This window comes from Amborella trichopoda, chromosome 11 (assembly GCF_054954075.1).
Source record: "Amborella trichopoda isolate Santa Cruz 75 chromosome 11, AtrichopodaSantaCruz75HAP2 v2.0, whole genome shotgun sequence".
Taxonomy (NCBI): domain Eukaryota; kingdom Viridiplantae; phylum Streptophyta; class Magnoliopsida; order Amborellales; family Amborellaceae; genus Amborella; species Amborella trichopoda.
In genome coordinates, this window is record NC_142346.1 from 47,149,108 (window position 1) to 47,170,013 (window position 20,906).

Consider the following 20,906-nt stretch of genomic DNA (forward strand, 5'->3'; position numbering starts at 1 on the left):
ACGTTTTATTTGGTGGCTTTCTCATATGTTTTACAGAGATAGCATATTGTTTAGATAGTAATATGTAGGTAATGAATAAACAACGGGCATATTTTAAATGTAACGTTCGTTACACAACAAAATAACAACCGTTATGATGGATGTGAGCTATTAAAGCTAGGTATGGTATGGATTATAAAGCTTCCGTTAAAAAAAAAAAAAAAGAAGACTATAAAGCTTGTTTGTCTCTTGTTTTGGTATGTATGTCTTGTCTATCATTTTATTGAAATAATTTCCATTGTCTTCCGTAATACCTTTTATAAAGAAAAAAAACAATTATGGTGTTGTTACATGATTATCTTTTAAATAACATATGATATAAGGACACGGTTTTTATGAGTCCACGGACTCACATATAAAAATGCGGGTCCCTTAATAATTATTTTTGAAATAGAGTTTGATCGTAATTTTTAGAGAATATATAATCTTTAACATGAAGATTATCAATATGTAAAAATAAATAAATTTTAAAAATTAAAAATGATATTTTTTGAAAAAAATATTTGAACAGTTTGATTTTACTTTTTTTTTGGAGGACAATTATTTATAAGACCTGATTTTGGTGAACGATGTAGATCTTCAAACTCGTATAGTAACAAGTACAGGCTTGGATGCACCATATTATTACTTAACATATACAGCCTTGCCTCCGACATTAGAAAGACAAGGGCCTTTGTAGGCCATCGGCATTTGTTAATGGTGTGTATGGCACGATATGCTCGCCAACAAACATACCATGTCTTCCCCAAAAGTAAACTATTTACTGGTTAGTGTGTGAGACCCACCGGTGATAATCAGGTTGCACTTGTCTCTTGACTCGTCAGGTCAGGTTTGGGTCCCAGTCGGGGCCAAACCTCCTCAGTCCGGTGTATATATGTGTATGTAAAGTGTGTACACACACATTTTCTACTCGGACGCAACACGGGTTGGGTCTGAGTCGACCTTGCACCTATCCAGGTCCGGTCCTGGTGCCCAGAATGATACAAACCATTTTCATTTTCTAGGATTCACATTGGAGTCACTATACGCATATTTTATTGTTTTCAAAACCAGTTTTGAGTTTCTACAAGCTTAGATTTGACCATCCAAAAATTGGACAATCAATATTTAATATTAGGTGTTATTTTTTGTACGCATATCGGAAGTCATTTCTTTTAGACAACATTAAAATTTCTTTTAGAAAATATTAAAATAAGAGTAATGATTCCATGAGATCCTCCCACACCCATGTGTGTAGGACCTCAAAAAATCATTAAAATTTCTTTTAAACAATATTAAAATAAGAGTAATGATTCTATGAGACCCTCCCACACCCATGTGTGTAGGACCTCAAAAAATCATTAAAAATTCTTTTAGACAATATTAAAATAAGAGTAATGATTCTATGAGACCCTCTCACACCCATATGTATAGGATCCTAAAAGATCATCATGAAATTTGGCACAGATATTTAAAAAAGTTATTACATGGGTGTGGGACTTGATTTTTCTACGGATTTGTGCCAAATTTAATAGTGATCCTTTAAAGTCCTACACACATGGGTGTGGGAGGGTCTTACAAAGATACCATTTTTTTTGGGTGCGTAAGTGGGCAGATGACCCCTACCTTTTGTATGAATTGAGCTTAAGACGTTGCGTTGCAAATCATCAAGTGCTAGCTAATTAAGCCCAAGCTCTTTTTCTATCTACAAAGAGATCAATTTTCTTTTGTACATGGAGGTTATATTGATTCTCACTCATTAGATGTCAAATTGGATGACTTGGTTCTTTTTTTTTTTTGGAACTTTGTGTCTTTTTAATAACACTCTTACAACTACATTTTTTTAAATTTATGAGACAAGAATGATTGTGACCTCCCTATATAAAAAAAAATGGTCTCTTTGTAGACCATCCAAAAAAAAGAGATAGATGAGCTTGTTTTAATTGTTTAGTGTAAACTTCTCATAACCTTGACCTCCCTCACCTACTATCATATCTTCCACGAAGCCGAAGCCCGAGGGCCAAAATAGGACTAATTCTTGTTTGGGATTTTCGGCGATGAACTTGAAGATTTCGAACCCTTGAGCTCCCTTACCTAAATTTATGCGAAGAAGTGAATGAACAGTATGGTCCCAAGTGTAACGGACAATCTTTTGATGAAGTTAAATTAAAAGGAAAATATTTATATAATGGTGAGGCCCTAAACAATGAAATTATAGTGCACATAAAAAATTGACTAGAAGAGGTTGTTTCAATGCCAAAAAAATTCTCAAATCAATATCTTGATCTAAAGGTGCATGGTCATGAGGAAAAATGGATTTCAATTTTTGAAAATAGTGCGTCTTATAATGCATTTTTTAGACCGTCAATTTTCAAAAGTTTCAAGTGTTCATAGATCTGCTCAATTTACATTATTTTAAAGCTATAAATTTTATAGTTAGAGATGAAATAAATTTCAGGGCATCACAAAGATTTTCGGTGTTGAAACAACGTTTTTAAATGCTATTTGAAGGTGCACATTGCTTTGATTGTTTAGGGCCTCAGCATTATACAAACCACACCCCTAATTAAAACTGCGTGTAAAACTTCAAGACTACAAAAGAATATATAAAGAAACAAAATGAAACAATATAAATACAAAAAAAAAAAAATCCAAACAAACACCCACACACAGTAGCATTTGATTTCTCTAATTTCTATGTACTTTTCCTGTCATGGAGAATCTATCTACCCCTCAAGTTCCCCAACCAACCAACCAACATGGAATAATTTTACTTTCATTTACTCATTTTTAATATGGCACCCGTTTTCATGTTTACTTTCATAGTTTTGGGGTGTTTTAAAGCAACCACATGTAGAAGGAAAGTTTTCTTTTTTGGTTTGTTTAGGGCATATGTAACTCACCAAAAAGGAGTTTCAGTCAAAATTTAGTCCCACATTCGTGAGAGATTTTTGAAGTTTTAGGACTAAGACTGTATTTTTTAGCTTTAGAGGTTTTATATTTGTCCACCTTTGTGGATGGCCCAAAATAATTAACACAAGGTACACCTTAAAATAGTGTTGAAAGAAGTTGTTTCAATACTAAAAAGTTTTATGGTGGTCTGAAAATTCATTTTTATCTTTAATTATAAATTTAAATTTTCAAAACTAATGTAGATGAAAATCTTGAAAAATGATAGTCCAAAAAATACATTGCAATATGCACTATTTTCAAGACTTGAAATATGAATTTTTGAAATGCTTCAATTTAATTGTTTAGGGCTTCATATTTATATAAATATTTTTCGGCCTCACATTTATATAATTTTTTTTCTTCTCTAAAAAGTCTATCTTCCCCAAAATCTACTCTATCTCATCATTGCTTTTTGAAAAGTCTATATAAATATCTTGAATTTAGAGAAAGAAGCTTTAATTTCATTTGTAGAAAAAAGGTCTATAAGTGCCTTTAGAGAGAGAAGCTTTTTTACTTCTCTTGTTGCTCCTAATTTTTGGCAGAGCTTCATGATGTATTTCTTCGTAGAGCATTTGCAAAAGGCCAAATCAGTTTGGTAATATATCATTCCGAACAAAAAAAAGACAAAGAAGTTCGGTATCATGTTAAGATTTATGTAGCCAACACCAAATAGTTGTGAAAAGGTTGATAATAATGATGATGATGAATAATAGGAAGACGATGAGAACACATGAAACCTCTTAAAAATAAGACTAATCTAATGACAAATCCTACCACTCCCATCCTTAGAAGAAATTCCGGATGAAAATAAAAGAAAAATTATTGAAATAAATCCATACTTGGTGCAGGTAAGCTTCCCATATAACACATTTGCTACTGCCTTATATCCACGATTGATGCAACCTCAGATGCTATAGTTGTTGATTCTAGTACTAAACAAAGGCCAGGTTTACTGCAAGCTCTGAGTGCTCGATTCAATATAGCTTTGAAGCAACCATTTAGCTATAACTTCAAGGAAAATTGTTTCATGTGGGCTGGACTGCATTTCTACAATATGCGGTCCAGAAGAATAAAGCATCCATTTTAAAGATGGATGCAAATAGGTAGTCCATCTAAAAACAATTGTAACTAATGGTCCAAATGTTTTCTTAATATAATTATTATTTCTAGTTTTCGAATTATTTTGTTTTTTCATATTCATGATCTCCATGTTAAAGATGATATATTCTAAAAAAATTAGGATCAAATTATATTTAAAAAATATGTTTATTGCCAAGCCCGCATTTCTACAATATGCGAGCTGGCCGTATAGAATCCGTCTCTTAACTTAAAGAATATCTAAATATTGAACGTTCGTGGATCCAACAACCAATACGAGAGCACCGCAAAAATTCATCATAAAAGGCTGTTTGGATGTTAAAGAACCCTCTAATTGATCATATCGACATCGAGATGTATGAATATGAAAAAAAAAAAAGGATTTATAATCCGTGAAATAGTGTATTTTGCAACACATTATCTTGACTGTCCATTTTAAAAGATTTTCGCCAACCTAGACCAGACCGGATTTGAACGACATCCATTTTCAACACATCATCTAGGCCGTCTATTATCTACTTGATTTGAACCAGTTTTAGAATTTAAAATTTTATATTTAGAGATGAAAATAGATTCTCAAGCCACATTAAGAATTTTGTATATCAAAATTACTTTTATGATAGAATTTAAAGGTGCGCCTTTATTAGATTATTTAAGTTTGCCACCTTATACAAATCACACCCAGTTAGTAATATTTAAATAAATATAATTAAATTTATTAAGTTATAATATTTAAATAATATATTAATTTATGCCACCTTATACAAACCACACCTTTTTTTATTTTTGGGTCAGTTTCGGCCAGGTTTGGTATAAGTCCGTGTCCTATAAATATTTTTATCCATAGCGACCCCTAGATATCTTAGTAAGAGAGAGAGGGAGAGCAATGATTTGAGCAATCAAAGAGGTGGTGAAATATAGAGACAAGAATATCAAAAGTGTGTTAAAAATAAACAGAGAAATTGGAAAAAAAGCTTCCAAAAAGTGCAAGAGGAACAAATAAAGACGAAAAACATTGGTGAGAAAAGGAAAAATCATATCCGTAACGAAAATAAATACAGTATTGTGCGACATATTTTCCTAAGGATGAAGTTTCTATAGGGCCTAGGCTTTATGATAAATAAATAAAGTCTCACCTCAAATCTTCTTTCAGGAAGCACTTTTAGCAATGAAAATTTCCATTATGGCTCTAATATCAATTTCCAACACCAAGAACAAAATTTGAGACTAAAAAATAGTGCATATTTTGTGGATATGTGAACACTTATTTTTAGGGAGAGTCTAAATAATTTATTACAATATACACTATTTTTAGAGCTTGAAATCTTAATTTTCTTTCACAACCATAGCATTCATGCTGAGATGATTGATAGAAAGTTTTCCAATGCTTGACTTGCAATTTTCTATGAGTTACAACGTGCGGATTTACTTATTTTGTTAGGACTCTGGCCCTATCAAACCATTTTCCTTTTCCTAAAAGGTATGGTTTGTACTTTGTACTAGGGTGGGGCCCTAAACAATCAAAGTAAGGTGGACCTTCAAATAATATCGAAAGATGTTGTTTTAGCATTGGAAATCTTTATGATGGTTTGAAAAATTTATTTTCATCTTTAACTATAAAATTTAAAGCTTTTAAAATAATGTAGATCGAACAGATCTATGAAAACTTGAACATCTTGAAAATTGACAGTTCAGCAAATGCAATACAATATGTAATATTTTCAAGACTTAATCTATTTTTTCTCATGTCCATGCATCTCAAGGTGAGGATTTTAGACATCAAAACAACTTCTTCTAGTGAATTTTTTAGGCCTGTCATAATTTGATTGTTTAGGACCTCACCCTTACACAGAGGTCCAACACGCTCGTCTTTTTTTTTTTTTTTTTCAATTTTGCCATTGGTTTAATGCTTGAAACATCGGACCAATTTTTTATACCAATTATTTTTAACCTTGTTTATTCTTAGAGATTTCCAATAGCTCGGGGACCAATTTGGAGTTGGTCCCATATTTCCAACATCGTACTGCATTAAAATAATACAGTATGATAGCCCAAATATCGAACTCTCCCACTTTAGAGCAACCTGATATTCCAAACAGTAGACCACCTTCTTTATAAAGGTGGTGAGATTATGAAAACATTAGACCCCCGTTTAAAAAAACAAAAGGCTAATGGATCTATCCAATGTTTTGAATATCAGATCGACATAAAACATGGGATGAGAAACACTTCGAGGTAATCCAACATTTGGGATATCAAACTGCCCCACTTTAGTGGAGCCCGATATTTGAATCATCAAACTGACCCCAAATTGGCCCCTGAGTTATCAAACTTCCTTATAAATAAAATAGGTTTAAAAATAGATGAAAAACCAATCCAATATTTGGAACATTGGATTTAGGGTAGAGTTAAAACATCATCCGGCCCCAAATTCGCCCATGAGCTATCAAACTTCCTCATGAATAAAATAAGTTTAAAAATAAATGAGAAACTAATCCAATGTTTGGAACATTAGATTTAGATAGATTTAAAAAAAAGAAAGAAAGCTCGCGAGTTACACCGCGGCATAAGATTTTGAAAAATATGCACCTTCTCGTAATACCACATTTGATTTATGGTACGGATGTAAATTTCCCATGAGAAAATGGCTAGGAGAAAAAATATGTAAAAGAGATGGGAATGGGATTGATTATCACATGAAAGTAGAGAGGACCTATTATGATGAATTCCCTATAGGAAAATTGTCCAGCCCTCATGACTACATATGCGGTTCAAAAAGTGTAAAGCATCTATTTTAAAAATGGCCGCAAGTAGGTGTTCCATCTAAAAACAATAGAAACTAACGATCCAAATATTTTCTCACTAAAATTATGATATCTAACTTTTAAAATTTATTTATTTATTCATATTCATGATCTCCATGTTAATACATATATTTAAAAATTAAGTAAAAAAATCCATCTCAAAAATAGATTTATTAATAGGTCCATATTTCTACGTGTCAACTTATGCGGGCTTGACCGCATAGAAACCGGATCCTTCCCTATAATACCTTGACTCCTAAACTATTAAAAAAAACAGATACATTGAATTACCAAAAAAAAAACATACCTATTATGATGACTAAGGATAGAAAGGAGTGAAGTAACTTCAAAGTTTAAACAATCTAATTTGGAAGAAGTATACCATGTGTATCATGTTTGACTTTGGGCCTACATCTCTTTAGATATCATTTCATGTGTGTACTTTTACGTGTCAAAATCCAATCAGAAAATGCAATGGTAGCGCCTGCCCACCTTATATAAACTTATGCCAAAAAAGAAATACAGCTTTTAGCATATCTGGTTTAAAAGGATCCAAAATCTTAAACCTTGGTTTAAACGACAGACAACTGCAAATGTTAAAAAACACTAGGCCTCTCTCGATGAGGTGGGCAGGCGGCAGGCCCACGACAAAGCCTGCGGCAAAACCTAAGAAGCATGAGAGAGAGATGCTCATGGTAGAGAGAGAAAGATGAGTGTTTGAGATAGAGATTGATAGTGCTAGCACGGTCCGGGCTAGCTCGGGCGAACTTCGATTTTGATCAAGGTTCGGCCCAACATGCTGACACAAGGCTTTGGGTCAGACACGCTTTCTAGCCAGCCCGAGCCAACCTGTATAGCTCTTTTTAAGCCAGGTTCCGGCTCTCCTTTGGAGGGCTAGAGCCAAATATGTATATTTTTTGAGGTAGTCCAGAGGTAAGAATCATCGTATGGACCATTGTCAATATTTTAAGTTTATATTATAGTCTAGTCAATATATTATGGAAAAAGTTTATATAATGTTGTAATTTTAAAATGTAGAATTACATATCTATTTCAAAAATCTATTGGAAAATGTTGTTTTAATATTGAAAAACCTTCTAATTGATCATCTCAACATCAAAATCTACGAAAATGAAAGAAAAAGATTTTGAGTTCAAGAAATAATGCATCATGCAACACATTATTTAGATACTGCATCTTGCAACAAATTATCTAGACCGTCAACTTTCAAGATTTTCATAAATTTATAGATGTATTTGATTTTAAGTATTTTTGAATTTTAAAATTTTATAATTAGATAAAAAAATAAATTTTAAAATAATTTTAAAAAACAATTTACACAAATATTACATGTTATAATAAAATTTATAGACTATGCCTTATTTGGATCGTTTAAGGTTGCAACCTTATATAAACCACACCCATGTATATTATAGACTAGAGAGAGAGAGAGAGATTTATCAACAGTGAAGAGAAGAAACAACAAGGGAATAGGACACTCAAATTATAGTCAGAGAAACACTGTGAGGCCAGAACCTGGGGTCCAAACCCATTTGTAGAGACCCTTGGCTATTGGCAGTCACTATCTCTAAAAGAGCCAAAATTTTCTCTCTCTAAAACATTATATTATAGACTAGAGAGAGAGAGAGAGAGAGAGAGAGAGAGAGAGAGAGAGAGAGAGAGAGATTTTTCAATGGTGAAGAGAAGAAACAACATGGGAATAGGAAACTTGAATTATAGTCAAAGAAACACTGTGAGGCGAGAACCTGGGGTCCAAGCCCATTTGTAGAGACCCTTGGCTATTGGTAGTCACTATCTCCAAAAGAGCCAAAATTTTCTCTCTCTAAAACAAAATGTTTTTCGTTGCATTTAATTTCTTCTATGCGAATGTTTGATATCCCGTTTGTTCTATTCGAATTAGGAAGTTTTTCAGCTGGGAATCTCATCCGTCCAAGTTTTAATTAAACGATTGGATTCCATCCCATGTTTTCCCGATTATGTCGATAGCGATGCGGAGACCCTGCTGCTATAAATAGGCGCCAATAAAAGCGATTGCGACCCCTTCTCTCCGTATTCTCTCTTTCTTCCCTTCTTCAAAACTGTTCCTTGGCGCTCGCTCGCAGGACGCGGATTCAGGTCTCTCTCTGCACCAATTACAGGTCTCTCTCTCTACACGATTGCAGGTCTCTCTCTCTCTACACCAATTACAGGTCTACACCCATTACAGTTCGCTCTCTTTCGGAATGTAAACACACACTCTCTCTACACGAATTACAGTTCTCTCTCTTTCGGAATGTAAGCTCTCTCTCTCTTACACACAAACACACACTCGGATTTCAGAGCTCTCCCTTTCTTCCCCTCTCACACGGATTTCAGGTCTCTCTCCGCATTTTACACGAATTTCAGTTCTCTGTATCTCTCTCTCCAATTCACGCGAATCTCTCATTCTCTCTCATCCACTCTCCCCAGTACACAATTTTGAGGTCTCTTTGTCTATCTCCATCGCGGATTTCAGGTCTCTCTCTCCACACGGATTTCAGGTCTCTGTCATTGAAACGCACTTCAGGTCTCTCTGTGTTCCCCATTGAATACGAATTTCAGGTCTCTCTCTCTCTTCATTTCCGTTGTAACTCAAGTAAATGTCTCAATCCATTTCCGTTGTAACTTAAGTAAATGCATTGCATGTTAGGATTCATGTTTTTAGTTTCTCTTTCCTCTCTCTCCACTTTGCAGATCTCTTTCTCTATCTTTTCTCTCTCTCTCTCTCTCTCTCTCCGGGATCGTGACATGTGTGATGAGTATCCTGTCATTTCTTAATCAAATCAATCTGTTTGACCTCTCACTTTATTGTTGCGTTTCGACGCCTCTCTCTATACATTTGTGGTCTCTCTCTCTTCTCTCTCTTTATTTCTAGGATAGTAAGATATCAGGTAAGCTTCATCTATTTTCATAATCAACGAATTATGTTTCTTGCAGAGTTTATTTTCTTATTTCTCGCTCTCTCTTCATTTTCCGTGAGATTCTGGATTGATCGATTAAGTTTAAGATCATCGCTTGTCTTCATAATTAATGTCCCATTTTCCTCTCTCTCTCTCTCTACATTTTCTATGAAATTCTGCCTGATGGTTATGATAATTCCTTTTTCTTCATAGTTAATTTATCTTCCCAGTTTATTTCATGTTCCAAAGCTTTTAACATTGAATCTTCTGTACTTTTCAGTGTATCCTCCTCTCTCTTTATTTCTCAATCCTCTATCTTTGTCTACCTGTCTATGATTCCTTCTACCTTAAGATATTAGGTTGAACTTCATTTCTCGTCCAGAGAATTGTTTTACAGCTAGATTTCATCATTTTCCTAACAGTTATCAATCTTCAGTTTTTGATAGCTTCTCCCATTTCTGTGTATTATAATTCATAATCTTTGGGTTTAATCCCAAATTCTTTTGTCTTTCTGGCTATGGTGCTTGTGAATGTGCGAATGAAAAATTGAGGTTTTTTTTCTTTTTCTTTTGTTTTACCAATAAGGTTTTGCTATATAATGTTTGGAAATCCATTTTAGGGTTTAATTACTTTTTATCTCAAAATACTCTGTTTTTGTTGCATAATTATTATTATTTTTTGTTACATTTTTTTTTGTTGAGATATTGGTTTTCTGGGGTTACTTTTGATGTGTTGTAGTCTAAACATAAATCAGAGTCAGTTTTTTATTATTTTTGGGTGGGTTGGGGCGGGGGGGGGGGGTTGCTGGTTACATAGAAAAAGGAATTTGAATATTGGAATTTCAATACTACAAGTAGCACGGTTTTCACTGTACTTTTAGATTAAACTTTTTGGTTTTCTGTGTATTAGAATGAACAATTTTTATATTTTTATTTCAGGTTCATTTTGTTATGGAATTTGAAACTGGATCAATTCTACTGTATAGAGGGTTCCATTTGAAGGACTATAATGTTTAGGTTCTGATACAAGAAACAATGTAATCTAGGCTGATGAATTTTTAGGCTGCAGGCTTTGATCTGACCTTTGATTTCTTGGGTCCTTGGGTGAAACTGGAACTTGAGGGACATGATACTGGAAAATATAGAGTGATCTTTCATGCTTTAATTTTGTGATGAGATACTAGAGATTATATTTGGAGCAAGAAGGATCTCATAAAGTGGTTCACTGTATTAATTTACTGAAATTGCTTTCCCGAAGGTTAACTGCGACAAATATCAAAATATTTATCACCTTTTTTACTTGATCTTTTTATGTGGCTACTGAATGTGGATGTGACAATTTAAGTTGGCATGTGGTGTTAAAAAAGCAGCAAGATGTTGGTGGTTTGTTGCATGTTTGAAATCATATTTGAAATTAGCTGATTTGAGCATATATCTCGGAGATTAGGTAATGAAAGTTTAGTCATCTCTTGGAATTACTTCTTGGTTCTGATTATCTCTGAAAATTATCGGGGTTTTATAATGCTATAATGGCATGTGAGATGTACTTGAAAAGGTAGGGGATGAACCAAATGTTGTCAATTCAAATTTATTTGAGCCCTTAAAATTGTACAGTGATCCAAAAGTTGATATATAGCTGTCATGAAAATTTGGCCCCCTAGATAGAGGTACTGTTTGATCGATGTTACTGAGATGAAGGCTACATTAAGAATTCAAGCAGAAGAGACGGACAGGCTCACGGTTGCTATAATAGACTTCCCCTTGATGTTGCAGGCCTTATTCAGGGACTGGTCAGTGGGGCTCGTGAAGGTGGTTTCCTTTTTTCTTGTTTTCATATGTGGCATTATCCTTGGCTTGGCGGCAAGTGCCCATGTTACCCGTTATTTTGCCACGAAGAATGAGTTTTTCCCAGTGCCTCGAAATTCACCAAATTGTGTTAAGGAAATAGTAGAGATTGAAAGTTGTTTGAGCATGAAGGGTTTCATTAAACCTGAAAAATTGTTGCATAGTATGACAGATGAAGAGCTCTTTTGGAGAGCTTCAATGGTACCCAAGAAGCGAGAGTATCCTTACAAGCGAGTGCCTAAAGTAGCATTCATGTTTTTGACACGAGGACCCTTGCCACTTGCTCCTTTCTGGGACAAATTTTTCCAAGGGCATGAAGGGCATTATTCAGTTTATGTGCACACACTTCCGGACTACCGGCTTAGTGTTTCAACCACCTCTGCTTTCTATGGCCGCCAGATCCCCAGTCAGGTGTGGATTCCTTGGATTTATTTTTCTTTGTATTGTCATAAAACATTGTTTTTGTATGTGTTCTGTTCATTTTGTTCATTTAGTTTCATGATCTAAATGCATGTACTTGGAGTCTGCAAATTCACTTCAGGTGAATGTTTTGTTGATGTTTATTGAAGTAGTTATCTTGTGAACCATGAAGGATTTAAAATATTAGCTCAAACTGTCTAGATTGTCAATTTCCAATTGGCTCAAACTGTCCAGATTGTCAATTTCCAATTGACCTCTTGGAACAAAAGATAACTGTCACTTGACCTCGGGTTTTCTATGTCTTTCTAGTGATTGCCACGACTGCTTCTACAACAAGATGGCCTTGGTGCATTGAGGCTGAAATCTGGGAAGCAGTAACTTCTATTGATGCCTCCTTGCTGCCTGGCCACAGTTCACTACAAAATGAAACCTATGGCCACAGTTCACTACAAAATGAAACATATTAAAGTAGTACAACAAAGGATGACATTCTTATGTAGGTTTGCTCGGAAGTAGAGATAGCATTTATAGGAATGCTTGCTTCCTCAAGAAATTATCACTTCGATCCAAACATACATCAGTTCGAATTGCTGTGAACATTCCCAACATACTTGAAATTAAAAGACGCCACTGCTTTAATTAGAACCTGCATCAACTTCCATCAATGTATAACTTTTATGCAGTTTTATCTATATTACGAGTGAATTACATACGGACACAAAAAAATACTAAAATACATAATGAGTCAATTTTGGGTTAAAATTATGCATAAGGTCGTTCAACCATAGGTTTTTTAATTTTTCCAAAGTTGCCCCTCATTCCGATGATACCATCCTCGGACCACATTTTATTTTATTTTATTTTTTGATTTTTTTCGATAATAGGGTTGTGCCTTAATGTTTGGGCCAGTGCCCGGTCCGTCCAATGTTAGCATCATCGGACCGCCTTTTGTGGTGCTCTTCAAAGCGGTCCGAGGTTGGCATCCTCGAACTGCAAGGACTAACTTTATTAAGCATTTAGAAGCAGGTCCAAGCTGCCCATTCTCAGACATCCTTCTCTGATGCTCTTCAAGGCGGTCCGAGGTTGGCATCCTCGGACTGCATTAGCTCATTTGTTTGCTAAGAAATAAGGCAGTCCGAGGATGCCAACCTCAGACTGCCTTCTGGACTGGGCATTGCCCCTCACACTAGGGTACTGCCCTACTAATGAATAAATAAATAAATTTAAAAGCCTCAGATTGAGAGGCAATTTTGGAAAAAATAAAAAAACCCCGGTTGACCGACCCCTAGGCTAATTTTTGCCCAAAATTGGCTCATTTGGTATTTTCCTTCTTCTTTTTTTGTGTCCGTATGTAATTATATTAAACATTGTCTATGTTTTCTTTGATCTTTAGCAGAATAAAAGCACCAAGGCACCCCCGCCCCCCCAAAACACAAACACACAAACAACCACACACACACGCATGCATACACACATTACGCATGAGCAAAGAACCACTTGAAGGAAAAGAATAAGAACAGGAGGACCAAAAAAATAGAGAATAGAAAGCGAAGGTTCACATTCAAACTCATTCTTATCTTTTGAGAGAGAGAGAGAGAGAGAGAGAGAGAGAGTGCATTTGTCTTTCCTGATATATCTGCCTCATGGAACTAGAAATTAACTTTCTGCGACATTTCATCCTACTTAAATATATGAGGCTTTCATGTCTTCTTCATTTTGATTAGTTGTCCTCTCATTTATGATGTCAGGAGGTTAAGTGGGGGACCATAAACATGGCTGATGGAGAGAGGAGGCTCTTAGCCAATGCCCTTCTTGATTTCTCAAACGAAAGGTTTGTTCTATTATCAGAGAGTTGCATTCCGATGTACAACTTTCCCACAGTTTACAACTATCTGATCACATCAAAGGAGAGTTTTGTGGACTCATATGATGACCCATCTCGTTATGGCCGTGGGCGATACAGCCGAAATATGGCCCCTGACATTAAGCTCCATCAATGGCGTAAAGGCTCGCAGTGGTTTGAGGCCCACAGGGATGTAGCTGTGAATATTGTTTCAGACTCGAAATACTATACTATCTTCAAGAAATATTGCAAGCCTTCTTGCTACCCAGATGAACACTACATCCCTACTTACTTGAATATGTTTTATGGGTCTCTCAATTCCAATAGGAGTGTCACTTGGGTGGACTGGTCAAGAGGTGGGCCCCATCCTGCCACCTTTGGTGGCCCTGATATCACTGAAGATTTTATTTTTGCAATTAGGAATAATGGAACGACTTGCTTTCATAACTCAGAGCCGACATCTCTATGCTACCTCTTTGCGAGGAAGTTTGCTCCCAGTGCATTGGGGCCTCTGTTGAACCTCTCTTCAACAGTGATGGAGTTTTGATACAATTTTTTTGAAGTCTTTTTTTGATGGCTCTCTACCTCCTGCTTGAACTGGATGTCTGCCTACACTTCACTATGAACAAAGAGACTACATTGTAAATTTCGACCTGGGTATGTGTTCATTTCTCTTCCATTCTCCTAGCGATCTCTGCTTGCTGAATTGTTTGTCCATCTTCAAGCAGAAGTTTTTCCAATATAATTTCAGTTCTCTTGATTTTCTTTCTAACAATTTGTGTGCTGGATTGCTACACTGGATAATAAGGATCTGTAATTTTGTCAGTATTTTAAAAAGCTTGTTTTTTAAATATGCATTCAAGAAATATCCATTTTTCTGAAAAATAGAAAAATCATATTTTTCGTAATATGGAGGAGATATATTATTTGGTTAGTTTGCAAAATAGAAGCAGTCTCATTACATTTGAAAAAGTAAGGGCATTTGGAGCTCTTTTGAAGACACAAATCTGTATTGGTTTTTGTAGTAGGGCTAATTATTGAAGATTTGGGTGTTTGTTCACTAGAAATTAAGAGTACATCAATTTCTTTTGGAATGGTAATGAACACCATGCTGGTTAATTTGAAGGGATTGTATACTACGAGACCATTTTTCTTTGGTACAAGGAGGTCACAATTACTCGTAGCCATTAGATGTCAAATTGGATGGCTTGGAATGTGTCATGAAGTTTGAGGCATTTTTTTGTTTGTTTGGAATTTTGAGTCTAGTCAATGACATTCTTACAACCACCCAATTTGAAGTCTTAAGGACAAGAGTGATTGTGACCTCTTTATGCTAAAAATAAATGGTCTCTTTGTATACTTTTTTTAATTTTAAATATGCAAAAATAATCCATAAATATAGCTGGGAGAATGGGGTCCCTTGGGGTGTATTTTTCTTTTGAATTTGGTTAATTTAGAACTTCAGACTAAGCTGACCGTTTTTTGAAAGGTTAAGATACATTTTGCAAAATCATGAGGAACCAAGTATATCTTTTGAAATCAATGGGATGACAACACTCGCTATTTTCTAAGTAACGGTATATTGAAATGGGTGAATTCCATTTGACTTTCTTGGTGTGCTAAAATCTTGAAATTTTAGGATTATGGCTAGAACATTACAAAATTAGACATATTTGTACCATATAAACAAAAATGTAGCAAAATAAAGATGTACATCTCTTCTTATTTAGAAAATATTTAATAAAAAAATAACAGTTAGTTTTCAAGTGCTTTCTAGCATTTTTATTAACGTAATGACTTTGTTTAGAAACAAACATCAATAGATGCTTCACTTCATTTATTAATAAATGGTATCTCAGTGCATTATAGCTTAAACATAAAAAGGAAGTTTATCAACCATCCCCAAGAGATGGCTATTTAACATTCACCTAGGGTTGCATACTGACAGACCATAGAAGTTTTGGATGGTCAGATCTGGGCGTTTAGGCATTCAAAATCCCTTTTTTTTTTTTAATATACCCATCTTGTTATTCTAAAGTATGTCCCAAAATTGCGTATCATGAACATCCTGCCACTGCAAGAGGGGATTTTCGTATTCAAACATACTACTATCTCATGAGGTGTTTCCTAAAAGCCACTTTAGTTTTAATAAAGGTTCAAGATTTGAAATTGCCTGTCTATCAATTTTTGGGCCCTAATGATATGTAGATGAGGTGTTTGAAAGTAGTGAATCTCTTGGGGGTGTTTGATAAATTCCCCAAATAAAATAAAAAGTCGTTTTTAGAGATAATTGTTATTTACTTATGTAGGTTTAGATATGATGGTATTTAAACTGTTTGTTGTTACATTAAGACTGAAATATTTGATTGATGCTACCATCCATTTGGTTCAATTGTTAAAGGATTAGTTAATTTTCTTAATGGAATCTAGACTATTATAGTCAAATTTATTTGTTGCTGGCCTTTCTTTCACATGGAAAGGGAGTATATGCTTTTATCCATAGATATTGTATGAAATGTGTTTACATGTCCGTCTTCTAGACTACAGTTATCTAATTCCTGTGTTGCATATGTGTCTTAAATAGGATATTTGGACCTAATTGGAGAAATCCATAGGTTAACAATAAAAAAGAAAAAGAAAATAAAAAAATTGAGAACTTCATAGCTTTTCTTAATTCATAGTGACAATTTAGAGCTTACTACGCCATTATGTGGTTAGACTGTTCTCCATTGGTTTATGATTCTTGGAGTTTATGGGATGTGAACTTATTGATACCCTTTTGTACAATGCTATAACCTGTCTTTCACATAACAAGGTCATTTCCTCATCCTTAGACTGGGAAGCTCTTCATCTGAAAGTATTCTATTACCTAGACCAATTTCAAAACACTCATTTAAAAAGAAAAAATATTCCAACCACTCGGTTGCAAATTGGGAGCGGACATTCCACCTCTGTTTTGAGAACGTGTGATTGGAGAACTCTTCTTGTGACATATGATTGAAGGGATATGTAGTGCTGGTCGCAGAGTGGGAATGGAAGGAAAATTAGTAGAGTGGAAATGGACATCCTGTGATGTGTTAACAAAGTTGGAAAAGGAATCTACAAGGTCAACAGATACAAGAAAAAGACAGGAGAATGAGATTGGCAGATTGCCAGGATCTGGTATGGGGAGAAGAATTTGGTGTCAAAAGAGTGAGATTTTCTTTCTTTTAGAAAATGTTATGTAGTGTGAGACATTTTGGGGATGGGACTGCAACACCATTCTTTTCTTTTATTTGGTGATGCCATAATGAATAACCACAACTGTGGACTTCATGTGGATTTAGTGGAACACAAGGGGACCAAAATGTCATTCTATGCCTTTTGGATTCTTTTGGGAATTTTATAGGTTTAAAGGCTTGAAGTGATGAGTTTTGGACTATTATGATGTAAACTATGAGGGTATTCCGGGGCGGTGGTGGTAGAGTGGCTCAAGCATCAGTTTTGGGAGGATGTGGAAAAGGCCCTGAGGTTGACAATTGTTCATTGCAAGTGTTCATTAGGATTGTTAGGACATAGTGAAGGCAATTCTATTGAAGGTCTTCAATGTTTATCATCTGGGGAACTGAGTTTTGAGGGTTGGCTGCATTTGCTTGGTTGGCAGCTTGTACAAGATTTGATGTTAAGGTTTTGTAATATTCTTAAGACAGCTTCTGGAAGTTATAATATCCTTCATGCGAGGTCTTTTTAGGTTTCCAGAGTAGGCAGCCATGAGTGTCTTGTTTTTGTGGCATAGGGAAGCCAAGTCTAATGATCATTCATAGGCTCAACATGGAGAAAGCCAATAACGACTTCGATCTTGTTTGGATTATTTAGTGGGATGTATGGGGTTTGGAAAAATGTGCCAAGTGTTCCGTCCTTTTTAGTCTAATCTCAAAGGCTTCAGGCATTTAGCAAACTCATCTTTAGGGCAGAGAGTTTAGGGGTGCTCAAACAGTGAAACCTTACAAGCTGATGGTCACTAACCCCATTGTAGATGATATGGCTTTTTGTCATGCCTTTACAGCATAGATGAAGAAATAAGATTGGTCCTTAGTGGAATGAGGCAGTATCTTGTTTGCAATCAATTTGCAATCAACTTGTACTGTCTTGTTGGGCAATGCATTCAGAGAGTTGGCTGTGTGGTTGGGATGCCAGGTGGAATTTTATCCTAATGTGGCTACGCAAGCCTAGGAAAATCTTTGGGACCTGAGGGTGGAAAGATGGGAGATAAAGTTTGCTTCTTGTATTTGTTTTTGGTGAGAGGGCCACTGTTATCAGGGTCGCTTTTCTTAACATCCCAATTTACTACATGTTTTTGTTTCAAACCTCTAGATGATTGGAAGACAAGCTGATGAGAAGGGGATGATAGCAAATGGTGCACATATGACTTGGTGAAGAGGGTCTACAACGGAAACTAAAAAATCACCGGGCCTGTCTTTGAACTTGCCCTAGCCAGCCTGGATTGGATGCCGGGTAATTCCGGGCTGAAAAGCCCATTGAATAGTCTGAGTCTACCCTTTTCCAATATATTTTCTTGACTTTTTTTGTAAAAACTCCTCTGGTCTGAATTGGAATCCTCCAAGTCAGACTGGTTGACTGGGGTCAGTAACTTTTAGCGAATCCTACGTTTTCCTTTTAAATTATTGGTCTTCAGAGCCAAGTCCTAGGGGTGGTAGGAGAGTGAGGTACTTATGTGATGTTTGGTGTAGAATGGTGGACCTCGTGGTTATCTTCTAGGACTGGTTGGTTTGGTTTCTCGCTAAGGCTGCTCTCCTTCATGGAGGGGGGTTGACTGCTCCCTTTCCTATACTGGGATGTCTCATTTAGGAGTCCATGTCTCTTTTAGGGAGTCCATTTAGTTGATTGCATTCTTGAAGTGGAGGCTGATGGGAGGTTTTTAGAAGTTTGAAGTACTAGTTCAGCAGTTCTTTTTTGGTCAAGTTGTTTTATGCTGCCTCTCATTGTGGGACAATTGGGAGTTGCCATTCATTTGGAATCAATTTTAACATTGTGGACTTGAGTTTTCAGATGTTTTCATCATCATCGGCGGCCTATCCCAACTATTTGGGATCGGCTATATTCTCGATTAGACAATAAGTCACCATATCTCTTCTTGTTACTTCCCTCCATGTCCTTTTGGGCCTTCCCCATGCCCTTTTAAAGCATTCCACTTGAACCTATTCATTTTGATTTCTATCATTTCTTGTATTACCACTCATCCATCTCAACATCCTCATCTCAGCTATGCTCATTGTATGGATATGTTGTTTCTTGTCCAACCAAATGTTTGCATCATGTGCAGAAAAACAAATGCAAAAAAAAGAAGAAGAGGGAGGATCATGCAGATTTTTCTTTAGTTTTGTTATTTCTTCTTAGTAATTGATAGGGTCAGTTGCAGCTCTCTGAAATTGCATGTAGGCTAAGCTTCAAAAGACCGGGTAAACTTATAGAAATTAGCACCTATCGATCTCTGATAGTATAAAAATGTTTGATAGAGTTGGTTAGAGATGTTGACCTTTAGGAGCCATAGCCCACCCCCTTTCTTCTTGGTGCATTTGTATTTATTTCTCTAAACCTAAGCATAAACTTTGTTTACACAAGGTATAATTGTTTGAAGTTTGTACAGAATTGCTCCTGATGGCCGATAAATATTTATCCTAAGAAGAAAAATGGAAAGTAAAATGCTTAAATTCCCATGTTATAAATGTAAGTAGGGATATTACCTTTATAAATGTTAGCTAGGCACAGAGACTTGATTACAGGATTAGTTTCTTTGATTTAGTAGGCTGCAAAATTATTTCACCCATGTAATTTAAGTTTCTAAAAAAATCATGACTCTCTCTCTTGCTGACATTGGTTTATTGAAGTTCACAGGAAATTTTGTAATTCACAATGTAGTAAGAGTACATGTTCATTTACCAGCCTCATGATATTCATATAGAGTTATATCTTAATGCAGAAATAATTGTATTGTAAGGTTAACCCTTTCAGCCAGAGTATACTGTGTGGACGAGAGTACGAACTTTTGTTGTTGATTACGACGTTATGCAAGCTCAATCTCTGCACATTTCGTGAGTATGAAAATGGTGCGATGAGAGGGCAAATTTAATTTTTTGGGTAAAATTTTTATGTCAGAATAATCTTTGGGGCCTTTGCTTGGCAAATAAACTGCTTTTGTATCTGCAAATAAGCTGTGGCTTCGGGTTCTTCTCAAATCTTAACCATTTATGAGGGTTGTTGTACCCTTAATACATGACTGGGCATCGGGAATGTTCAAATTTTATTTTTCTCTAGATTCTTTCCTGTGTGCATTATTCTGTTCTATTATTGTTCTTCCTATCTCTTTTATTTTTTCGGTTTGGAATGTGGGAAATTGTTTCGTTTTTTAAGTTTGATTTTTTAAAGCTTAAACATGTATTCCATTTGCGTTTGTTGCATGATGCCATCTCATTTCTTCCATTTTATGCTGTGTTCATGCGCGCCTTTGCATGTACGTGTGTGTTCATCTTTATCATGCTTGAGATTTAGACAAGGAATGATCAATCCTTGTATTTGAATGGAAAGCACTTCAAGATACATGTGCCACAGCGACAGTATGATACTCGTCGTATCCACCATCCATGCCCAACAGTGAATGATTGAGACCAGTTATCCTTATGCCGAGTGTGTGGTAGTGTCTACTTGAGCAGAACGGGCATTTGGAAAGACAATGTAACATTAACAGGGACTCAATTAATGAGTGGGCCATTGAAAGAACAATCTCATTACTGGATCATGTGGGAATTCTATCATTTAAAAAATGGAAAATTGATCAAAATACCCACTGGAGTTGAACTATTTATCATTGTGGTTTTTTTGCAAGTGTCTTTCGATGGGTATTTTAAAATTAAATCAAAAGATACGTATGTTGTTAAAATATTCATCTTAGGAAATTGCCAGGTCAACTTGGGAATGGCCCAAGTTGATC

The 20,906-nt window shown here is 35.5% G+C and overlaps 1 protein-coding gene across 6 annotated transcripts; it reads left to right on the plus strand.

The window, feature by feature from the left end:
• Nucleotides 1–8,924: 8,924 nt before the first annotated feature.
• Nucleotides 8,925–20,232, plus strand: LOC18427741 (Core-2/I-branching beta-1,6-N-acetylglucosaminyltransferase family protein). Of its 6 annotated transcripts, XM_088851130.1 has the most exons (5): nt 8,981–9,031; nt 9,388–9,473; nt 10,750–12,066; nt 13,824–14,575; nt 19,899–20,232. In XM_088851130.1, exons 3-4 carry the CDS (start codon nt 11,503–11,505, stop codon nt 14,463–14,465), a joined length of 1,206 nt encoding a protein of 401 aa, XP_088707256.1. In that variant the 5' UTR covers nt 8,981–9,031; nt 9,388–9,473; nt 10,750–11,502; the 3' UTR covers nt 14,466–14,575; nt 19,899–20,232. The 6 variants fall into 6 exon arrangements, with proteins under 6 accessions (XP_006836850.1, XP_020519062.1, XP_020519060.1 ...); XM_006836787.4 differs by lacking the exon at nt 9,388–9,473 and having other exon boundaries at nt 8,925–9,167; XM_020663403.2 differs by lacking the exon at nt 9,388–9,473 and having other exon boundaries at nt 8,925–9,055.
• The last annotated feature ends 674 nt before the right edge of the window (nt 20,233–20,906 follow it).

Bases quoted from the DNA above. Each gene is read 5' to 3' on its own strand.
- LOC18427741 (XM_006836787.4), top strand. From the start codon at position 11,503: ATGAAGGCTACATTAAGAATTCAAGCAGAAGAGACGGACAGGCTCACG. The intron at 12,067-13,823 runs GTGTGGATTCCT...TTATGATGTCAG, and splicing joins GCCGCCAGATCCCCAGTCAG to GAGGTTAAGTGGGGGACCAT.